Raw genomic sequence first — 20,067 nt, 5'->3', positions numbered from 1 at the left:
CCCCTCAGACCTCAGGACCCCTCAGACCTGACGACCCCTCAGACCTCAGGACCCCTCAGATCTCAGGACCCCTCCGACCTCAGAACCTCCCAGGCTTCAGGCCCCGCAGGGATGGCCCAGGCAGGAGGTGCACACAGGGGCCCTGACTGTCCGTGCTGGTTCTGCGGGGGCTGCGATGGGATCCCAGCCCTTTCCACCCATAGCTCCTCTGGCGCGGGCATTGCCTCTGGTGCTCGGGAGCCTTGTGAGGAGCCCCAGGGTGGGGCCCATAGTTAGCCAGGGCGAGAGTGGGATGGGCTCCTGCCTCCGGGTGAACACGCGTGGATTTAAGAACCCACGCAGGCGTTCGGTCACAGTGCTCACGGCTTCCTCACCCCGGCTGGCACTGTTGGTTCCTGCACGGCCACTGGACCTCACCCAGACAGAGCCGGTTTGGGTCACCTGGCCAAACCCCAAGGGTCCTGGCTCCTGGGGATGTCACTGCTGTGCAGGCCTCAGCTGGGCCCCATCCTCAGCAGATGGCAGGGAGTGCCCCGATCCCTCCGATGACCCTGCCTGCGCCCTTGTGGACCTCATAGTGCAGTGGGCAGGCAGAGACCCTTCTGTGTCTGAGACCTGGGTGAGGGCCAGGGGTCTGTGCCATCCACGTAACATGCAGAGAGAAGGCCCTGGCAGGCCAGACCCACTGCATGGCCTTGTTCTTGCCCCGTAAGAGTCCCAGCCTATGCCTAGCAGCAGCACCTGTCCCAAGTGCCACACCCACAGAGATGGGGTGAGCTCTGTGGCCCTGCCACCAGCGTTGCACCCACCTCCTGGGCTTTTAGTGGCCACTTGCTCTGATCCCCAAAACCAGAACCCAGCACCCAAGGCCACGCAAGGCTCCTCGCAGAACTGATCATCAAGAAAGCCCAGGACACAAAGCCTGCCAGCCACAGGGCAGCACCTGCACCGCAGCGATCCAGGCGGCCCCACATGCTGCCTGAGTGCTCTGGAGAGGAGGGGCCCTAGGGTGTCCCAGTCCTGGGATGAGAGCAGCCTCAGGACCAGGCTTGGAGAGCCATGAAAGTGGGGTCCTTCCAGGAGCACAGGCCAGGAAGTGGTGTGTGGTGGAGGGGAAGCCTGCTGGAGATGGTGCGGAGCCAGATTCAATGGGGAGAGCTGCCAGAGAGTCATGGCTGTGTCCCCAGAAGAAGCACAAGTCCTAACCCACAGCACCTGTGGCCTCGACCTTATTTGGAAAGAGAGTCTTTGCACATGATCAGGTTAAGAGGAAGTCATTAGGGTGGGCCCTAGTCTGAAATGGCTTGTGTCCCTATGAAGAGGGAGATTCGGACTCAGAGACAGACACAGAGAGAGCTCCACGGGAAGGCCGGGGTTCTGCTGCTACAGGCAAGCAGCTCCCAGGAGCTGGACAGCCCTGGGGCAGGTCCTCTCTAGTGTCCTTAGAGGGAGCCTGGCCGTGGGTCACCATGATCGCAGGCTTCTGACCTCCAGAATGGGAGAGAATAAATTTTTTCTGCTTTAACCTGCAGAGTGCAAAGTGAGTCGGACCCCAGGGAAGGAGGTGGGGAGACTGGGGGAAGAACCTCATACTGCCCCACAATCTAAGCAGGGTCGGCAGGCTGTCCTTGAGCCAAGATCAGTGGAAAGAGGAGTCCCTCTCCCAGCAGAGGTCTTTGGTGGAGCCGCTATGGGTAGCGTGGCCTTGATGTAGAAGCTTAGTGGATCCTTGGGTCACTGAGGCACCATTTGGAGGAGGCCCAGAGGCCCAGCTCTGGGGTCAGTACACAAGGGGGCACAGCTGGGAGGGTGGGTGAGACAGGGCCAAGGGCAGAGCAGAGCAGGGGGCAGGACTGGGGCACACTCTTCCTCATCAAGCAGAACCCAAGAAGGCCCCAGAGAGCAGCCAAGGAGCAGAGGGGCCCCCAGAAGGGCTGAGTCCACAGAACTGCCCCTTCCAGGAGGACTGGCCAGGAGAGACCTGGGAAGGCCAGCCAGTGGTAGTAGCAAGCAGTGGAGACCACCACCTTGCAGGGTGCTGTGGAGTGGACAGGAGTTACAGAGCTTCTTTCCCAGCTACTCGAGAAAGGAGGAAGCGTGAAGGGCAGGAGGAGGAAGGTGGAGGCCTGGCAGGAGGCTGGGATCCAGGGCAACAGCTCAAGGAAGGGGCCCAGGACATGTTCCTGGGTGGAAGGCAACAGGCCAGCCTCACAGGAGATGTTGAAAACCCCTATGAGAGGGGGTGTGATGGGCCCATCTCAGTCAGGAAGGGGCCAGCGCTCAGGGGAAGGAAGGGCCTGGGGTCCGGAGTGGGGACTTCTTTGCTGCTGCAGCCGGAAAGGGGTGGGATGGTCCACAGGGTATGTGCCCAGGGGGTGGGGAGCTGGGCACTCTTGTGTGCAGGAGTCAGTTTTCTCCTGGGGACTGTGAGGGGTGGAGAGGCGGACCTGGTTATGGGGAAATCAGTGCAAGCCTGGAGGAGCAGCAAGGAAATTCCTCAGCCCACACCGGTCCTTCACACTTAGGCTTTGGTTCTTCTGTGTGATGGAATGTTCTTAAGACCTGGAGGGTTCTGGAAGCTTGATTAAGAGAAGCTCGTCTTGGGCAGGGAGGTATAAGCAGTTTTCTCACTGTAGCAGGGGAAAAATGAGTTTATTGTCAGGACTTAGTTTTGGGGAAACTACCCTAAGGGTTCTTTAACTACAAAGGAGTCCCCACTGTGGTTCCCAGGAACCTCCTGGAAGCCCCCCACAGCTCCCTGGGGCTGGTAACCACACCCTGAGGCTTCTGGCTCGGTTTTGTTTCTGTTTTAAGAGTGTAGATTCACGAAGAGGTGTTTCCTACACTCCAAGTGCATTGAGAACACGAGGTACCTGCTTGTTCTGGTGAGGCTGGGTATTTTTGTGTTGTTGGTTTAATTTTTGAATTTTAGAGTTATCTCTAGGACAGAAAGAGATGTTCTCCTTCATTTTCTACTAACATCTTTTTTCAGTTCTGCCTTTCATGGTTGTATTTTAATCCATTTGAAGATTTTTTTTCTCGCATGGAGACCCGATATTCTCAACACCAGGCATCAGTCACGGACTGCCTCTTGTGAGTCCACTTCCAGCATGAACAGAAGGGTTCCTGAAGCTCCTTCCAGCTGCCCCATCCCACCCACCGGTCTGTGTACTCATTTACTCCCGTGGTGGCATCTGGCTGCTTCAATGACTACACCTTTCAACCGTGTGCAGAGGGGGTTCCTTCCTGTTGGCGCTTCTTCCCAAGAATTGTAGTAGGAATTCAGGGAATTTTATTTTTCCATCCAAATTTTGGAAGCAGTTGTCCCCATTGCTAAAAATTCCCACTGGAAGCTTCCTTTTGAATCACATTAATTGTACAGGGTACTTCAGTAAGAATGTTACTTCATTCTTAATGTTCATTCTCCCCGTTCCATAAGAAGGTGACTTCAGTAAGAGCTGGCTGGCCCTGGGAGGGGCCCTCTGAGGACCAGCAAGGCGCCAAGGTTTCAAAGCACTAGAAAGTACAAAACACATTGTTTTAAATGGATGGCGTGGCATATGGACACTTCACAATTTTGAGAATTGTTTTTCACCAACATGGTTATTCCACCATTTATTTAGATCTTCTTTCATGCCCTTTGACAGCATTTACAATTTTTCTACATAAAGATTCTATATTTTTGTTAATTCCTTGATGCTTCCTACTTTTGCAGTGGTATAATAATCATTTCAAAAATTACTGTTGGGCCAGGCATGGTGGTTCATGCCTATAATCTCAGCACTTTGGAAGGTTGAGGTGGGCGGATCATCTGAGGTCAGGAGTTCGAGACCAGCCTGGCCAACACGGCGAAACCCCTTCTCTACTAAAAGTATGACAATTAGCCAGGTGTGGTGGCACACTCCTGTAGTCCCAGCTACTCGGGAGGCTGAGGCAGGAGGATTGCTTGAAGCTGGGAGACAGAGATTGCAGTGAGCCAAGATCACACCACTGTACCCCAGCCTGGGCAAGAACAGAGCGAGACTTTGTCTCAAAAAAAAAATTACTCTTGACATTATGGATTATATGGAGAACCACTATTGATTGTGTTGGACTTGTAGAGGTTGTATGAAGACAGACCCCAGGGTACAAGAGGACCTGTGGATGTTCCAGCTGAGGGGTGCACAGCCCCAGAGTGAGGGACCCCATCATGTACAGTGGATGGACTTCCTAGAGAACCTAGAATCACGACAAACAGAACGTTGTGGTGGTTTTCAGTCACGGAGATGAGTTTGTTAAGCAGTGATAGTGTCTTTCAAAGAGCTGATATTTTAAATTTTGATGAAGTCCAATTTATCAGTGTTTTCTTTTAGGGATCATGTTTTTGGTATCCTCTTTTATAAATATTTACCTGTATCAAGGTCATTAAGATTTTCTTATTTCAGAAGTTTTATAGTTATAGCTTTACCATGTAGTGCTGTATTCCATTTCAAGTTGACATTTGTACGTGGCACAAAGTAAAGTAGAGGCAGAAGCTTTTTTAGTTTCAAATTTTTTCGTCTGAGTATTCAACTGTTTCAGCACCATTTGTTGAAGAGAATATTCTTTCTCCATTGAATTACCTTGACAACTTTGTAAAAAAATTAAGTGGCCATGTATGTATAGTTGAGTCTATTCCTGGACTCCGTATTTTGTCCCATTGATCTATACGTCTGCAACTGCCAACATCACACTATCCTGATTACTAAAGTTTTATATTAAGTCTTGAAATTAGATTGCACTGCCCTGGAGTGCAGTGGCCCGATCTCGGCTCACTGCAGCCTCTGCCTCCTGAGTTCAAGTGATTCTCCTGTCTCAGCCTTCCGAGTAGCTGGGACTACGGGCATGTACCACCACACCCAGCTAATTTTGTATTTTTAGTAGAGATGGGGTTTCACTATGTTGGCCAGGCTGATCTCGAACTCTTGACCTCAGGTAATCCACCCGCCTTGGCCTCCCAAAGTGCTGGGATTACAGGTGTGAGCCACCATGCCCGGCCAAAATTTTAGAATCATTTTGTCAACAAACTGAAGTATCCAGGAACAAATGAACAAAAGGTTGGTGGGATTTTTAATGAGATTGTGTTGAATCTATTGATCAATTTGGGAAAATTGCTATCTTAGCAATTTTGAGTTATCCATCCATGAGCATGGTCTAGAGCTCATTTATTTAGATTTTCTTTAATCTCCCTCAGCAATGTTTCATTATTTTCACTACATAGGTCTTACATAGGTTTTTCTAATTCTGTTCCTATTTCATGTTTTGATGCTGTTGTAAATGATACTGCTTCTTAATTTCAATTTCCAGAAGTTTGCTGCTCGTATATAGAAATACAGCTGATTTTGTATATTTACTTTGTATGCATTAACCTCGCTAAATTCATTTATTAGTTCTAGTGACTTTTTTTGTAGATTCTTTAGGATTTTCCCCATTTCACGATCATAATACCTGTGAATAAGGAGCTTTATTTCTTCCTTCACCAGCAACACGCATGCCTTTTGTTGTTTGCATTTCCTCTTGTTCCACTGACTGTGACATCCTCTATAAAATGTTGGACAGAGTGCTGAGACTGGGCATCTTGTCTTGTTAACAATCTTGGGGATTGTTAGTACCCAGTGCCCAGTCTTGATGTGAGCTGTGGGTTTTCACAGATGCCCTGAAAAAGGATGAGGGTGTTCCTTTCTATTCCTAGTTTACTGAGTAGTTTTTATCGTTTTGGCCAAAAATCTTGCTTGTGTCTATTGAGATTGTCTTAAAATTTTCTTCTTAATCCTGTGAATATGGTGAATTAAATTGGTTCATATTCCAATTTTAAACCAACCTTGTTTTTCTGGATAGGCCTCACTTAACCATACTACACGACTGACTTATATATTACTGAATTTAAGTTGATAAATTTATGTTAAAGATGTTTGTGTCTGTGTTCATGAGAAATATTGACTGTAGTTTCCTTTTCTTCTAATGTCTTTGCCTGACTTTCTAATGAGGATAATACTGTCTTTCAAACATGAGTTAGGAAGTATTCCAAATTCTCTATTTCTAAATAAAGAGTGAGTAGGGTTGGTATTATTTCTTCCTTAAATGTTTGTTAGAGTTCATCAATGAAGCTATCTGTAATGAGAGTTTTCTTTTTCAGAAAGATTTAAAGATTATGAATTTGAATGCTTCATTAGATATGGTGTTATTCATCTTTTCTATTTCTTCCATCTAAAAACCTAAGTTTTTTTAGTAATTTAGATATTTTTTAGTAATTTAGAATTTGTCCATTTTATCTAAGTTGTTGATTTATTGGCATACAGTTGTTTATCATAATCCCTTTTATCCTTCTAACATCTATAGGATCTAGACTGATGTCCCTTGTTCACATTTATGATATTGGCAATTTGTGTCTTCTTCCTTTTTCTTAATCACTTTGGCTAGAGGTGTATTTTGTTATTGATCTTTAGAAATAACTGCCTTTTGAATTCATTGATTTTTTTCATATTACTTTTCTGTTTTCTATTTTTGTTGATTTCTGTCTTTACCTTTATTATGTTCTTTTCTCTCCTTCTTTTGGGTTTAATTTGCTCGTTTGTTCCTACTTTCTTAAGTTGGAAGTATAGACCATTGATTTTAGACCTGCCTCATGTAATACCACAAATTTCCTTCTAAGTTCTGCCGTACCTGCATTCCACAAATGTTGGCATGCTGATTTTTCATTTTCAGTCAGTTTTCAATGTACTTTCTTTTTTCCCATGTGGTTTCTTCTTTGATTCATGTGGCTTTTTTGTTATGTGTTAATTTCCAAATATTTGGAGAATTTCCAGTTAATTTTTATTATAATTTATTTGTGGTCACAATAGATACTCTGTATGATTTCAATCCTTTTATAGACTGTGTTTATGACTGTTGAGATGCACATTATAAGATAGGGTTCTCTGTTGTTTTTGTTTGTTTGTTTGTTTTTTGAGACAGAATCTCGCTCTGTCACCCAGGCTGGAGTGCAGTGGCTGGATCTCAGCTCACTGCAAACTCCGCCTCCCAGGTTTACGCCATTCTCCTGCCTCAGCCTCCCGAGTAGCTGTGACTACAGGCGCCCGCCACCTCGCCCGGCTAGTTTTTTGTATGTGGGGAAAAGAAAGAAAGATCAGACTGTTACTGTGTCTATATAGAAAGAAGTAGACATAAGAGACTCCATTCAGTTCTGTATTTGAGATGCTGTTAATCTGTGACCCTACCCCCAACCTTGTCCTTGCAAGAGACATGTGCTGTGGTGACTCAAGGTTTGATGGATTTTGGGCTGTGCAGGATGTGCCTTGTTAAACAAGTGCCTGAAGGCAGCTTGCTGATTAAAAGTCATCACCATTCTCTTAATCTCAAGTACCCAGGGACACATACACTGCCAAAGGTCGCAGGGACCTCTGCCTAGGAAAGCTAGGTATTGTCCAAGGTTTCTCCTCATGTGATAGTCTGAAATATGGCCTCGTAGGAGAGGAAAGACCTGATTGTCCCCCAGCCTGACACCCGTGAAGGGTCTGTGCTGAGAAGGACTAGTACAAGAGGAAAGGCGGCCTTTTGGTGGTTGCTGGCAGTTGAGATAGATAAAAGCATCTGTCTCCTGCCCGTCCCTGGGCAATGGAACATCTCAGTGTTTACTGAGATAGGAGAAAACCGCCTATGCTCTGTTTACTGAGATAGGAGAAAACCGCCTTACAGCAAAAGGTGGGACTTGCTGGCGCAATGCTGCTAAAAGGTTTGTGGAGATGTTTGCATATGCATATCAAGGCACAGCATTTTCCTTTAAACTTATTCATGTCACAGAGATCTTTATTCATATGTCTTACTGCTGATTTTCTCCCTACAATGATCCTATTATCCTGCCACTCCCTTATATTTAAGATGGTAAAGATAATTATCAATAAATACTAGGGAACTCAGAGACGGGTGCCGGCGTGGGTCCTCTGTATGCTGAGCGCCGGTCCCCTGCGCCCACTTTTTCTTTCTCTATACTTTGTCTCTGTGTCTCATTTCTTTTCTCAAGTCTCTCGTTCCACCTAACGAGAAACGCCCACAGGTGTGGAGGGGTAGGCCACCCCTTCACTATTTTTTAGTAGAGACGGGGTTTCACCGTGTTAGCCAGGATGGTCTCCATCTCCTGACCTTGTGATCCGCCTGTCTCGGCCTCCCAAAGTGCTGGGATTACAGGCTTGAGCCACTGCGCACGGCCTCTCTGTTGTTTTTGTGTGGAGTGTTCTATGAACGCCAGTCAACTCCATTGGTTGATAGTTTTGTTCAAGCTTCCTGTATCTTTGTGCTTTTCTGTTACTGTTATATGAATGACTGAAATACCAACTGTAATTGTGGATTTGTTTATTTCACCTTTCAATACTGTTAGTCTTTGCTTCATATATTTTGAAGCTATGTTATTAGGTACATATATATTTGAAATTGTTATGTCTTCCTGGTGAATCAACCTTTTCATCATCATGTTATGTCTCTCTTTTACCCTGGTAACATTTTTTTTCTTTTTTTTTTTTTTTGAGATGGAGTCTCACTCTATCACCCAGGCTGGAGTGCAGTGGCATAATCTCGGCTCACTGAAACCTCCACCTGCCGGGTTCAAGTGATTCTCCTGCCTCAGCCTCCCAAGTAGCTGGGATTACAGGTGCGCACCACCATGCCCAGCTAATTTTTGTATTTTTAGTAGAGATGGGGTTTCACTGTGTTGGTCAGGCTGGTCTTGAACTCCTGACCTTGTGATCTGCTAGCCTCAGCCTCTCAAAGTGCTGGGATTACAGGTGTGAGACACTGCGCCCGGCCTCTGGTAACATTTCTTGTTCTGAAGGCTACTTTGTCTGATATTCACATAGTCACTCCAGATTTCTTATGTTTAGTGTTTGCGTGGCCTGTTTTTCCATCCTTTTAATCTTTCTGTGGCTTTATATTTAAAGAAGGCTTCTTGTATACAGCATAGAGTTGGATCTTGCTTTGTTATCTAATCTTAAACTTTTTGTCTTTTAATAGGCATGTTTAGATCATCCATATTTGATGTGTTAATATGGTTAGATTTAAATATACAACCTTGCTATTTGTTTTCTATTGTCTTATCTGGTCTTTTTGTTTACTCTTTAACTGCATTCTTCTAGATTAATTTAGTATTTTATCTCCACCATTGGCTCATCAGCTGTACCTCTTTGTTTTAACTTTTTAGTATCTGCTTTTAATATGTGTATTATTGGAAGACATCTTAAGTAATATACTGCTTCACATATAATTTAAGATCTTTACAGTATTACACTTTTGCTTCCCTTTTCATCCTTTAGGCTAGTGCTTTCATACATTTCACTCTTACATACACTGTAGGCTCCACAATATATAATTTTTTTGTCTTGAACAGTCTTTTCAAGAGATTTTTTAAAAATTAAGAAGCTTTTGTATTTATCTGTATGTTTGCTATTTCAAGTACTTTCATTGCTGTCTTGAGATTTGAGTTTCCTTCTCTAACACTTTTCTGCCTTCTGAAGAAATTTTACTAATATTTTTTGCAGTGCAGAGCTGTTTACAACTAATCTTTCGGACTTGATTTGTATAAAAAACCTTTTTATTTTACCTTTGTTTTGTAGGATTTTTCCCCTGATAAATATAGAATTCTAACTCAACAATTTTTTATTTTGTTTGTATATTTATTTGCTTTCGAAATTTTGTCTTTATTACTGTTTTCCCGCAAATCAATTATGATGTACCTGTGTGTGAGAAATCACTGAGCTGAGCTTCTTTGATTTATGGGTTTATACTTTTAATAAAATTTAGAAAACTTATAGTCATTATTTCCTTTTTATCATGACTTTATTGAATTATAATTGATATATAATAAACCACATAAATTTAAAGTGGACATTTTGCTGTTTTTATATATACACACACGTATGTACACACACACACACACAGACACACACACACACATCCTATGAAATTGCCACTGTATTTAAGATAGGAAACATATTTATTATTCCCAAAAGCTTTTTCACTCCCTTTTGTAATCCCTACATCCCACCCCTACACATTTCATCCTCAGGCAACCCCTGTTCTACTTTCTGTTGCTGTAAGTTAGTTTGCATTTTCTGAAATTTTATATAAATAAAAGCATACCGTTTCTTCTTTGGTTCCAATTATTTCACTCAGCATAACTATTTGAGGTTCACTTTTTTTTGTTTTTGTCAATCATTTATTTGTTTTTATTGCTGAATAGTATTCCATTGCATAGATATTTGTTTATCCATTCTCCTGTTGATAAATATTTGGGTTGTTTCTAGTTTGGAACTATTACAAACAAAGAGGCTGTGAGCATTTGAGTACAAGTCTTGGTATGGATGTGTGGTTTTCATTTCTGTTGGATAAATACTTACCAGTGGGAAGCTGGGTGGTAAATTTTGAAAGAAATGGTCAAACTCTTGTCCACAGTGGTTGGACCATTTTATATCCCTCAACCCAGACTGTGAATGAGCGTTTCAGTTCTTACATATTTTTGCCTACACTTAGTATGGTAAGACTTTTAAGTTTAGGCATCCTAATACATATGCAGTGGTGTCTCATTGTGATTTTAATTTGCTTTCCCTTTGAATAATGACCTAAAACATCTGTGCAGGTGCTCATTTCTCGTCCGTAAATCTCCTGGATGATGTGTTCAAATTGTTTTATTATTAATGGGTCTAGAGAGTTTTTATGTATTATGAATACAATTTCTTTACAGGATATGTGACTTGCAAACATTTTGTACCATTCTGTGGCTGCTTTTTCATTCTTTTAACAATATTTCTCAAAGAGAAGTTTTTAATTTTTATGTTCAATTTACCTTTTTAAAAAACAATCATGCGGCCGGGCGCGGTGGCTCAAGCCGGTAATCCCAGCACTTTGGGAGGCCGAGACGGGCGGATCACGAGGTCAGGAGATCAAGACCGTCCTGGCTAATACAGTGAAACCCCATCTCTACTAAAAAAAAATACAAAAAAACTAGCTGGGCGAGGTGGCGGGCGCCTGTAGTCCCAGCTACTCGGGAGGCTGAGGCAGGAGAATGGCGGGAACCCGGGAGGCGGAGCTTGCAGTGAGCTGAGATCCGGCCACTGCACTCCAGCCTGGGCGACAGAGCGAGACTCCGTCTCAACAACAACAACAACAAAAATTCATGCTTTTGATGTTTTATCTAAAAATATCTTTGCTTAATTCAAGGTTATGAATAGTTTATCTTGTTTTCTTCAAGAAGTTTTATAGTTTATATTTTATAATTAGGTCTGTAATCCATTGTGAGCTAACTTTTACATGGTATGAGGTATAGATACAAGTTTTTTATTTTTATTTTATTACCTATGGATGTAGAATTGTTCTATATCATTTGTTATAAGACTATCCCTTCTCCACTGAATTGCCTTTGCAGCTTGGTGAAAAATTGATTGACCACATCTGTGTGTTTCTGTTTCTGGGCTGTCTATTCATTGCACTGACCTATTTATTCATTTGGATGCAAGTCTTGACTACTGTAATTTTATAATATGTCTTAAGATCCAGTGACATTAGTCCTTAAACTTAGTTTTTCTTTTTGAAAGTTGTTCCAAATTTTTGAGGTCCTTTCCATTTCCATATGAATCTTAGAATCAGTTTGTCGATTACTACAGAAAAATTCTGCAATTTTGAGATTATGTCAGCACCGTACACAAATTTTGGGAGAAATAACATCTTGACAATATTGAGTCTTTTGACTCCCTATCATGGTACATCTCTCAGTTCATCTCAGCTTTCTTTAATTTCTCTCAACAATGTTTTGTAGTTTCCAATGTGTAAATCTTACCCATCTTTTGTCAGATTTATCATTAAATATTTAATATTTTAAATGGTACTTAAAAATGTTTGTGAACTTGTGGAGAATGTATATATTCTATATCTGTCAGGTGTAGTGTTTTATAAATGTCAATTAGCTCAAGATTGTGGATAATGATGTCATGTCTTCTACTTTTAATGATATTTTTGTCTGATCGTCTTTACTGATGTGTTGTTCATATTGTGATATGGTTTACTTCTCCTTCTAATTCTTTTTTCTTTTTACCTGTACTTTTGGTGATTTGAAGCTCCGTTATTAGGTACACACATATTTAATTATGTCTTTCTGATGGGTTGAGCCTTTTAACATTATGAAATATCTCTATTTCTGGTAATACACTTTGTTTTGAAGTTTATTTTTTCCTGATATTAATAAACACACTCCAGTCTTAGTTTTGCCTGGTACATTTACTATCAACCCATTTGTGATTTGTGTCTTTATATTTAATATGGATCTTTTGTGGACAGTATATAGTTTTTTTCTTGATTTTTCATTCTTTCTCTATCAGCCCTTTTACCCCCATTCTTCACAGAACACTTTTTTTTTTTTTCACAGAACACTTTTAATGTGCCTTATGTCTACATTGATTACCTACCCTATAACAGAATATAATAATTTTTGCTTTTAACAGCCCTATGTATTTTAAAGAAATTAATAGTAAATTAATAATCACTTGATTTACTATTTCTGAAGTTCTTTATTCCTTTCTGAAGTTCCCTGTTTCCATAAGGTATAATATATGTTCATCCTGAAGAATCTCCTTTAACATTCCTTACAGTACCTGTCTGCTGCACACGAATAGTTTTTTAAATCTTAATTTTTAAATCTTTGTTTTGTTTTCACTATTTGCTTTCACTATTTTAATGATTTTAGAAATCTAGGCTGACAGTTTATTTTCATTCTGCCCTTTAAAAATCCTGTTGCCCTGTCTTCTGACATCTGAAAATGCTGGTGATAAATGGGCAGTGATTTAAATCTTCGTCTTGTGTGTGTCATGCGTCATTTTTACCCGGCTGCCCTCTCCTTTTATCTTGATCTTTGGTCTCCGGCAGCTTGATGTTAATCTTCCTAATTGTGGTTTTCTTAGAGTGTATCCTGCTTGTAGGTTTTCTGAGATCCTTGAATCTGAAAGTGTATATACTACATTTGGGGAATTATCTGCTACTAATTATCTTTAGATTTTTTTTTTCCTGATACTTTTTTTTTTTCTCATTTCTTCTTCTGGAGCTCCCATTACAGATATATAAGCCTTTTGATATCGTCCCATAGGTTCCTGAGATTCTGTTCATTTTTTAAAAATTTTCCCTCTTTCTTCTTTATATTGGGCAATTTTGAATGATCTGTCGTCCATTTTAATTCATTTGTCATTGCCATTCTGCTGTTAAGCCAACCTGGTAAATTTGTATTTTCAGATATTGTGTTTTTCAATGTTAGTTTTTCACTGGGTTCTTTTTCATAGTTTCTTTTTCTCTGCTAATATTCCCCATCTTTTTATTTATTGTGAGTATGTTTTCTTTGCTCTAAGCATAGCTGGAATGGCTGCCTTACAGCCCGCATCTGCTGTCTCTGCATTGGCTCGTCAGGGCTTAGCTTGGTTGGTCGTCCTCTTCTTTGAGATTGGGTCACGTTTCCCTGTTCTTCACGTGGGATGTAGGAGGCTCTGGGGTGCTCGTTCTCTCAGTGAATGCTGGTGGTTTCCCTTTAGTGCTGTTTAGTTGGGTCTGACTCGCATGTGAACTCTGTCTCCTGGGTGGCAGCCTCTGTTTTGGTTCAGTTCAGTCCTTGGCTGAGCTGCTTTGGGTCACTCCACCCCTGGTGACCCTGCTGTTAACCAGTGATGTGACATGGATAGAGCTTATGCACAGAATTTGGGGTTCTTCTTCATGTCCTTTCTCTTTTTAGGGCTCCCCTTACCCTTTAGTGGATTTTCTGTCATAGTATTAGCCACTCTGTGTGGTTTTAACCTCTGGCTCAAAGCTACAAAATGGGACAGTTCCCTGTGTATATCTCTTCTTACAAGGTTTACCTCCCATCCACAATTTACCAGCTTTTGTTCGTTCTCCAAGACAGGTTATCAAAACGTAAAAAAGAAAAAGAAAAAAAAAATCTCAGGAGTCTTATCTCATAGCAGCTTACATGGACATACCCAAAGTGGAAAACTCCAAACTTATATTTTTAAAAATGCTGAACTGTTCTCTCTCCAGATATCTTAATGTACTTCAGAAATTTTTAAAAAACGGAATCAACTGTCACTCTCGCTTTCACTTTTATTTCTCATCTATGATAAATTTCCATTTAAATGTAGTTGAAATCCACCCCACTAAACTATTCCATAGGAAATAATATGGGTACAATTATTGTAATTGCCTACAATTTAGGCTTTTTCTGATTTCCAGAAAGGCTACAAATGAAAATGTTTGCTCAGACGTTTACTTCGTACCTAAAATAAGAAGGATGTGGTCCATCTGGTCCCTGTGGCCCTGTTTGTGGTAGGGCTGGTGTCAGTATTCCAGCGTCAGTGGTGACCTGGGTACTTTCACGTGAATTATCTTCTTGTTTATTAACTCCATCAGGTGGTGTTAACCCCAGTTTTCAGAGGAGGACGTTGAATCTCTGCAGGTTGCACAACACAGCCCAAGGTATCAGAGGAGGCCAGGAACAGCACTGAGGTTGGAAGCCAGATTTATGCCTTGAAATCCTGCACCCGTCCCACCATAGGGACTACCTCGCAAACTTCCGGGTTCGAAATCCCTTGGTTTCATTCACTGTATGACAGTTGTAGATAGAAATTTAAAAAATGGAAAAGGTTGCCACAGAACCCTCCTAATTTAATAACATCTGTGACTCGAGTCTTCTCTTCTGAGCTGGGGTCGGAAGATGGCTCTTTCCCCCGGATGGAGCTTTTGGAAGGGCCGGAAGATGGCTCTTTCCCCCGGATGGAGCTTTTGGAAGGGTCAGAAGATGGCTCTTTCCCCCCGGATGGAGCTTTTGGAAGGGTCGGAAGATGGCTCTTTCCCCCGGATGAAGCTTGTGGATGGGACACAGCTGCAGTTCTGGGGTCTGCCTCTGAGTGAACCACAGGGTTGGGGGATTCTGTAGTTTGTAGTTTGCTAATGTTTGGGTTGAACTAATGACAGAATTTTACCTTGGCCAGTGTACTCGCTTCTCAGGGCTGTAGGAACAAATTACCACAAAGTGGGTGTCTTAAAACAACAGAAATGTGTTGTCTCACAGTTCCGGAGGTCAGAAGTCTGAGATCAAGGTGTGGGCAGGGCTGGTTTCTTGAGGGCTCTAAGGGACGGTCTGACCCAGGCCTCTCCCAGCTCCTGCCCCTGCCTCACTGCCCTGCTGCCTGAGTTCACTTGGCTGCTCTCCTGTGTCTGTGTCTACAGTTGTCCTCTCCTTTTCAGATAAGGACCCCAGTCATGGGATTTAAGGCCCACCTTACATCCAGGATGATCTCATCTCGAGATGCCCCTCCTAGTTACATCTACAAAGACCCTGTTTCCAAATAAGGTCACATGCACAGGTACCAGAAGTTAGGACTTGGACACATCTTTTTGGGGCCACTCCCCAACTCTACAGCCATCCAATCTCATACAATCTGGGCAAAATCCATGACAGATGTTAGAGATGAAGTGTGGTCCCTGCTGGCTGCCCGTGTCCCCTTTGCCGTCCGCTCCTCCTCGCTGTGAAGGTCAGTGATAAGGCTCCCTTCTCGTGGCACTGGGGAGTTCTGATGGTGCTCCAGGGCCTTTGCTACCATCACCTGGGCACTCACGTTGCCCACACAGCAGGCCTCGCTGTGAAACCCTTTCTCCTCGGACTTCAGGTGGAGAGGCTGCTGTGGTCTCTCCAGGCCACACAGGGCCACACAGGGTCACACAGGGCCACATAGGGTCACACAGGGATACATAGGTCACACAGGGCCACATGGGGCCACACAGGGTCACACAGAGCTACACGGGCCTCACAAGCCCATGTGGGAAGAACCCGCCAGGAGGCATTTCAGCCGGGCAGGGCAAGCAGGCTTAGGGTTGACTCACTGGATTAGTCTGTGGTTCCACGGGGTCCAGGGCACATGTAGAAGCTGCCCCCTGCTATCCAACACCCGGCCCTGGGGTGGGCAGGGCAGGTGGGGAGCGGGAGGCAAGGGCACCCTGGTCTGTTTGGTTTCCACATGGAAAGTGATGTGGGTTGTCTGTGTCCCCACCCAAATCTCACCTTGAATTGTCATAATCTCCACACGTCAGGGGTGGGGCCAGGTGGAGATACCGAGTCATGGGGACGGCCTCCCCCATACTGTTCTCATGGTAGTGAATAAGTCTCACGAGATCTGATGGTTTTATGAATGGGAGCTCCCCTGTACAAGCTCTCTTGTCTGCCACCATGTGAGATGTGATTTTGCTCCTCATTCACCTTCCGCCACGGTTGTGAGGCCTCCTCAGCCATGTGGACCTGCGAGTCAATTAAACCTCTTTCCTGTGTAAATTACCCAGGCTTGGGCCTGTCTTTATTAGCACATGAGAACAGGCTAATATGGAAGGTGTGCTTACAGGTAAGCGGCTTCCTGACTCCAGGTGCTGGCCAGGCCTGGGAGAGGTGATGGCTCCAGGGTCAGCAAAGCTCCAGAGTCAAAGCTTGGAACATAAAGACGACTGGGACCCATTCCCTTCTCGCCGCACCAGCACCTCCTGCCTGGGGAATCTCTGGCTTCCTGACTGGCCCTGGCTGTGCCCCGATTTTTCATCTTTGTGGCCAGGGGATCCTTCCAGACATCAGTGGGTGGATGGGCTTCCTTGCCTGGGGCCACTAGTGGCACCCACCTCTCCAGCAGGGAGATGCCTCTGGGCCTGGCTGCCACTGTGGCCCCTCATTCCTGACCCCTCTGCCTCATCCCTACCCTTCCTGAGGGTCCTCCCTGCCCCCCAGGCAGCCGTGCTCTGGCCAGTGGGCTCTTGCCCCTGCTGTTCCTACAGCCACTTCTTTTGGGTCTTGACCCAAAAGTCCAGCAGACAAGCCCTGGGCCCTGCTGTGTGCACAGCTCTTGTGAGCCCACGCACTCTGCCTGCATCTTAGAGGAGGTTTCATTGCTTGGTATAGAGTGGTTTCCAAGGCACCTCGGTGAGTGAGTTAGACCATTTTATAGTCAGGGAAACTGAGGCACAAGAGACTGACCCGGATCATAGCCAAGACCAGTGAAGGAAGGTGGTGACCTCCTTTCCAGTCTTTGGGGTCTTTCTTCTGGGCACTCGTCCAGCGTCCCTGGTGGAGTCTGCCCTGCGACCGTCCATTTCTGCAGGTGATTTCTCGAAGGAGGCTCTGGTTCATAACATTTGGTTCTCAGAAGAAACCGTTTTTCTCAACGGCGGGACATTTGGCATCAAATAAGGACTTAGATACTTGACGTTGTTTTTATATCCTATTGGGAAATTTTGACCTCATTTACTATATTGTGATAAGCATTTAAAGCATGTGGTAGTAATTGTGGCCGCAGGGCCAGGATGCTGAAGCTGATTCCGTGGAGATGCAGCTCTTGGGGTCCCAAGTCATATTAACAAACACTTGTGTAATGAACACAGTATCTCCCTCAGCGGCTGCGTCTGTCCCATTTTCTTTGACGTAAAATATGTGATGCTCTGTGGGAACATGAGCTGGAATGATTATCTCGTCAGTGGGTCTTTGTGAAAACTAAAACGATTTTTGAAATCTAGAGGCGCGCAGCTTTTTTCAGCATTTGAATGCATCTTTCTTCACACTTTGGGTTTGCAGAACAAATGTTTGCATGTAATTTTGCTTCCCAAAATGTCAAAAATAGCACAAATATGAAAACAAGGATTCTCAAAGAGTGATCTTTTATGGAAAGACTGCTTACAGTAACTCGTCCCAGTTGGCTTTGAAAAACGCTGGTTGGAATTATCTTCACACACTTGGGGACAGCGAGTGTAAGGGAAATCCCTGCCTCACTGTCTCAGGAACACTGTGACGAGGGCCTCTTCCTTTCCTGGCCCCCCACAAGCCCTAGCATCTGTTGATCGAATGAGGAAGGTGTATCTCCTTTTTTAAAATCATGTGTAATTTTATATTGTCAAAAACATAAGCATGGCTAATTGTATGATCTCTTGTGTCATTTGTAAGGAATTCAGCATAAAAAAATATTTTCTCAGCTGGGTGCAGTGGCTCACGCCTGTCATCCCAGCACTTTGGGAGGCCAAGGCGGGCAGAACACGAGGTCAGGAGTTCGAGACCAGCCTGACCAACATGGTGAAACCCCTATCACTACTAAAAATACGAAAATCAGCCAGGCGCGGTGGCACGCACCTGTAATCCCAGCTACTCAGGAGGCTGAGGCAGGAGAAACACTTGAACCCGGGAGGCAGAAGTTGCAGTGAGCCCAGATCTCACCATTGCACTCCAGCCTGGGAGACAGAGCAAGACTGTCTCAAATATATATACACACACACACGTATGTATATATGTATATACACACATATATATAATATACACACACATATGTGTATACATATATACATATATATAATTTTTTTTTCTCAGAGTTGTAAAGACAGAGACCTCCTCTGGCTGGGAGGAGGGCAGGTTTCGAAAGGAGGAACTTTGCTGTGGGGAGGAGTCAGTGGCCAGGCCCCACAGAGTCTGACGGCCTCTCCTGGCATCTGGCCTTACCTCCTTCCTAATGATACAACCTGCATGTTTCAGCTGGACATGTGGCTACCCAGGGTGAAGAAAGACTGCATTCCCAACCTAGGTGTGGTTGTACATTGGATATGATCCCAAGATTGTGGAGCTTCTGGGAAGTGCCCTTGAATAACTTCCTGTTGGCTGGAAGGTGGCCGTGTTGGCTGGAGCTACAGCATCCATCTTGGGCTATAAAACAACTTCAGGAAGGGAAATCAGGCCAGCAGCAACTGGGGAGAAGGAGTGTGCGTCCTGGAACCTAGGAAGGGCCCTCTCAGTTCTGGACTGGCTACCTCTGGCCTTAATGAATGGGAGAGAGGAATGAATGGGAGGGGGGAATGAATGGGAGGGGGAATGAATGGGAGGGAGGAAGGAAGTTCTAACTCATTTAGGTGATTATTGTTTTGGACATTTCTGCTACTTGCAAGTACAGCTGATTCTAATGGACTTGCTGGCTCCTGGAGACGCTTGGACTGGAAAAGCAAAACCAAGGCCCATGACATCTATCTTTGCATATTGAAGTAGATTTAGAAAACCCTTTCGCATCCTTCTGAGTACTTTTATTTGCTGCTCCCTCTCAACCTCAATTTTGTTTCTCATCCCACTTTCTATCGGACTTTTTGACCTGGCCCTTTGCCCTCCCTTCCTGCACGCTGCTGAGCTGTGGCTCTCTCGATGGTGCCCGAGGACTCCTGCCCTCCCAGCCCCACCTCCCCTGCCCTCGCCTTAGCCCTTCCTCCCCACTGAACCCCCATGCCTTGCTGTCTGCTGACTGTGGGGTGCTGCCTCACACTCCAGAGCCCACCTCCTCCTCAGGTCACCCCTTGGCATCTGACACCCCAGAACCGTATTCACCTTCACTGCAGCTCCAGAGCCCAGCAGAGCTCTGTGCCATGGCAGGAGAGCAGGAGGCATTTCCTCAGAATGCTGCCTTTGGCTCTGATTCCCAAGACATTTTGGTTGCATAATATTCATTGTCTGAGAAAAGAAAGAAAAGAGACTCATTTGGAGAATTAAAAAAAATTATTCTAGAAAGATTTCATTTAATAAATCCTCATTCTCATTAGTATCTAAGTAGCCACTTTACTGTCCTAAATAGATGCCAGGGCAGGAACCAGGGTGCAGAGGGCTCTGGCCCTGGTGGCAGACTGGGACTCACATTGCTGCAGGTGGGCCTAGAGGCTTCAGGGAGAAGCCTGGCCCCTTCTATCTGCCCCCTTCTCTTGAGAAGAAGTAGCTCCTTCCTGCCTGAGAGTCTCAGGAGATCTTCGAGGAGGGGACATTTGAGAAGGATGGGGGAAGAGGCCCAGAAGAAAAGCAGGGAGCAAGGAGGGAAACCCATCATCAGCTCCAGCCAGGGCCAGGCTGGATGTGTACCACGTCTGAGCACGTGGAGGGGGGTTGAATGTATAAGAAGATGCCCTCTCCCTGCTTCCCTCCTTCCCTGTCCCCTTCTATCTCCCCTCTTCTCTGTGAGCAGGCACCGGCTCCTCGGAAGGGCC

The 20,067-nt window shown here is 44.6% G+C and overlaps 1 protein-coding gene across 1 annotated transcript in view; it reads right to left on the bottom strand.

Moving 5' to 3' along the window:
• The window catches only part of LPCAT1 (lysophosphatidylcholine acyltransferase 1), a 72,907-nt gene extending 72,637 nt beyond the window's left edge, over positions 1 to 270 (bottom strand). The window contains exon 1 of the mRNA XM_011964739.1: positions 148 to 270. Coding sequence (XP_011820129.1) covers positions 148 to 270 — 123 coding nt within the window. The remainder of the gene's footprint in view (positions 1 to 147) is intronic.
• Positions 271 to 20,067: the final 19,797 nt, after the last annotated feature.

This window comes from Mandrillus leucophaeus, unplaced genomic scaffold, assembly GCF_000951045.1.
Source record: "Mandrillus leucophaeus isolate KB7577 unplaced genomic scaffold, Mleu.le_1.0 Scaffold702, whole genome shotgun sequence".
NCBI lineage: Eukaryota > Metazoa > Chordata > Mammalia > Primates > Cercopithecidae > Mandrillus > Mandrillus leucophaeus.
This window is presented reverse-complemented; position numbering and strand designations above follow the sequence as displayed.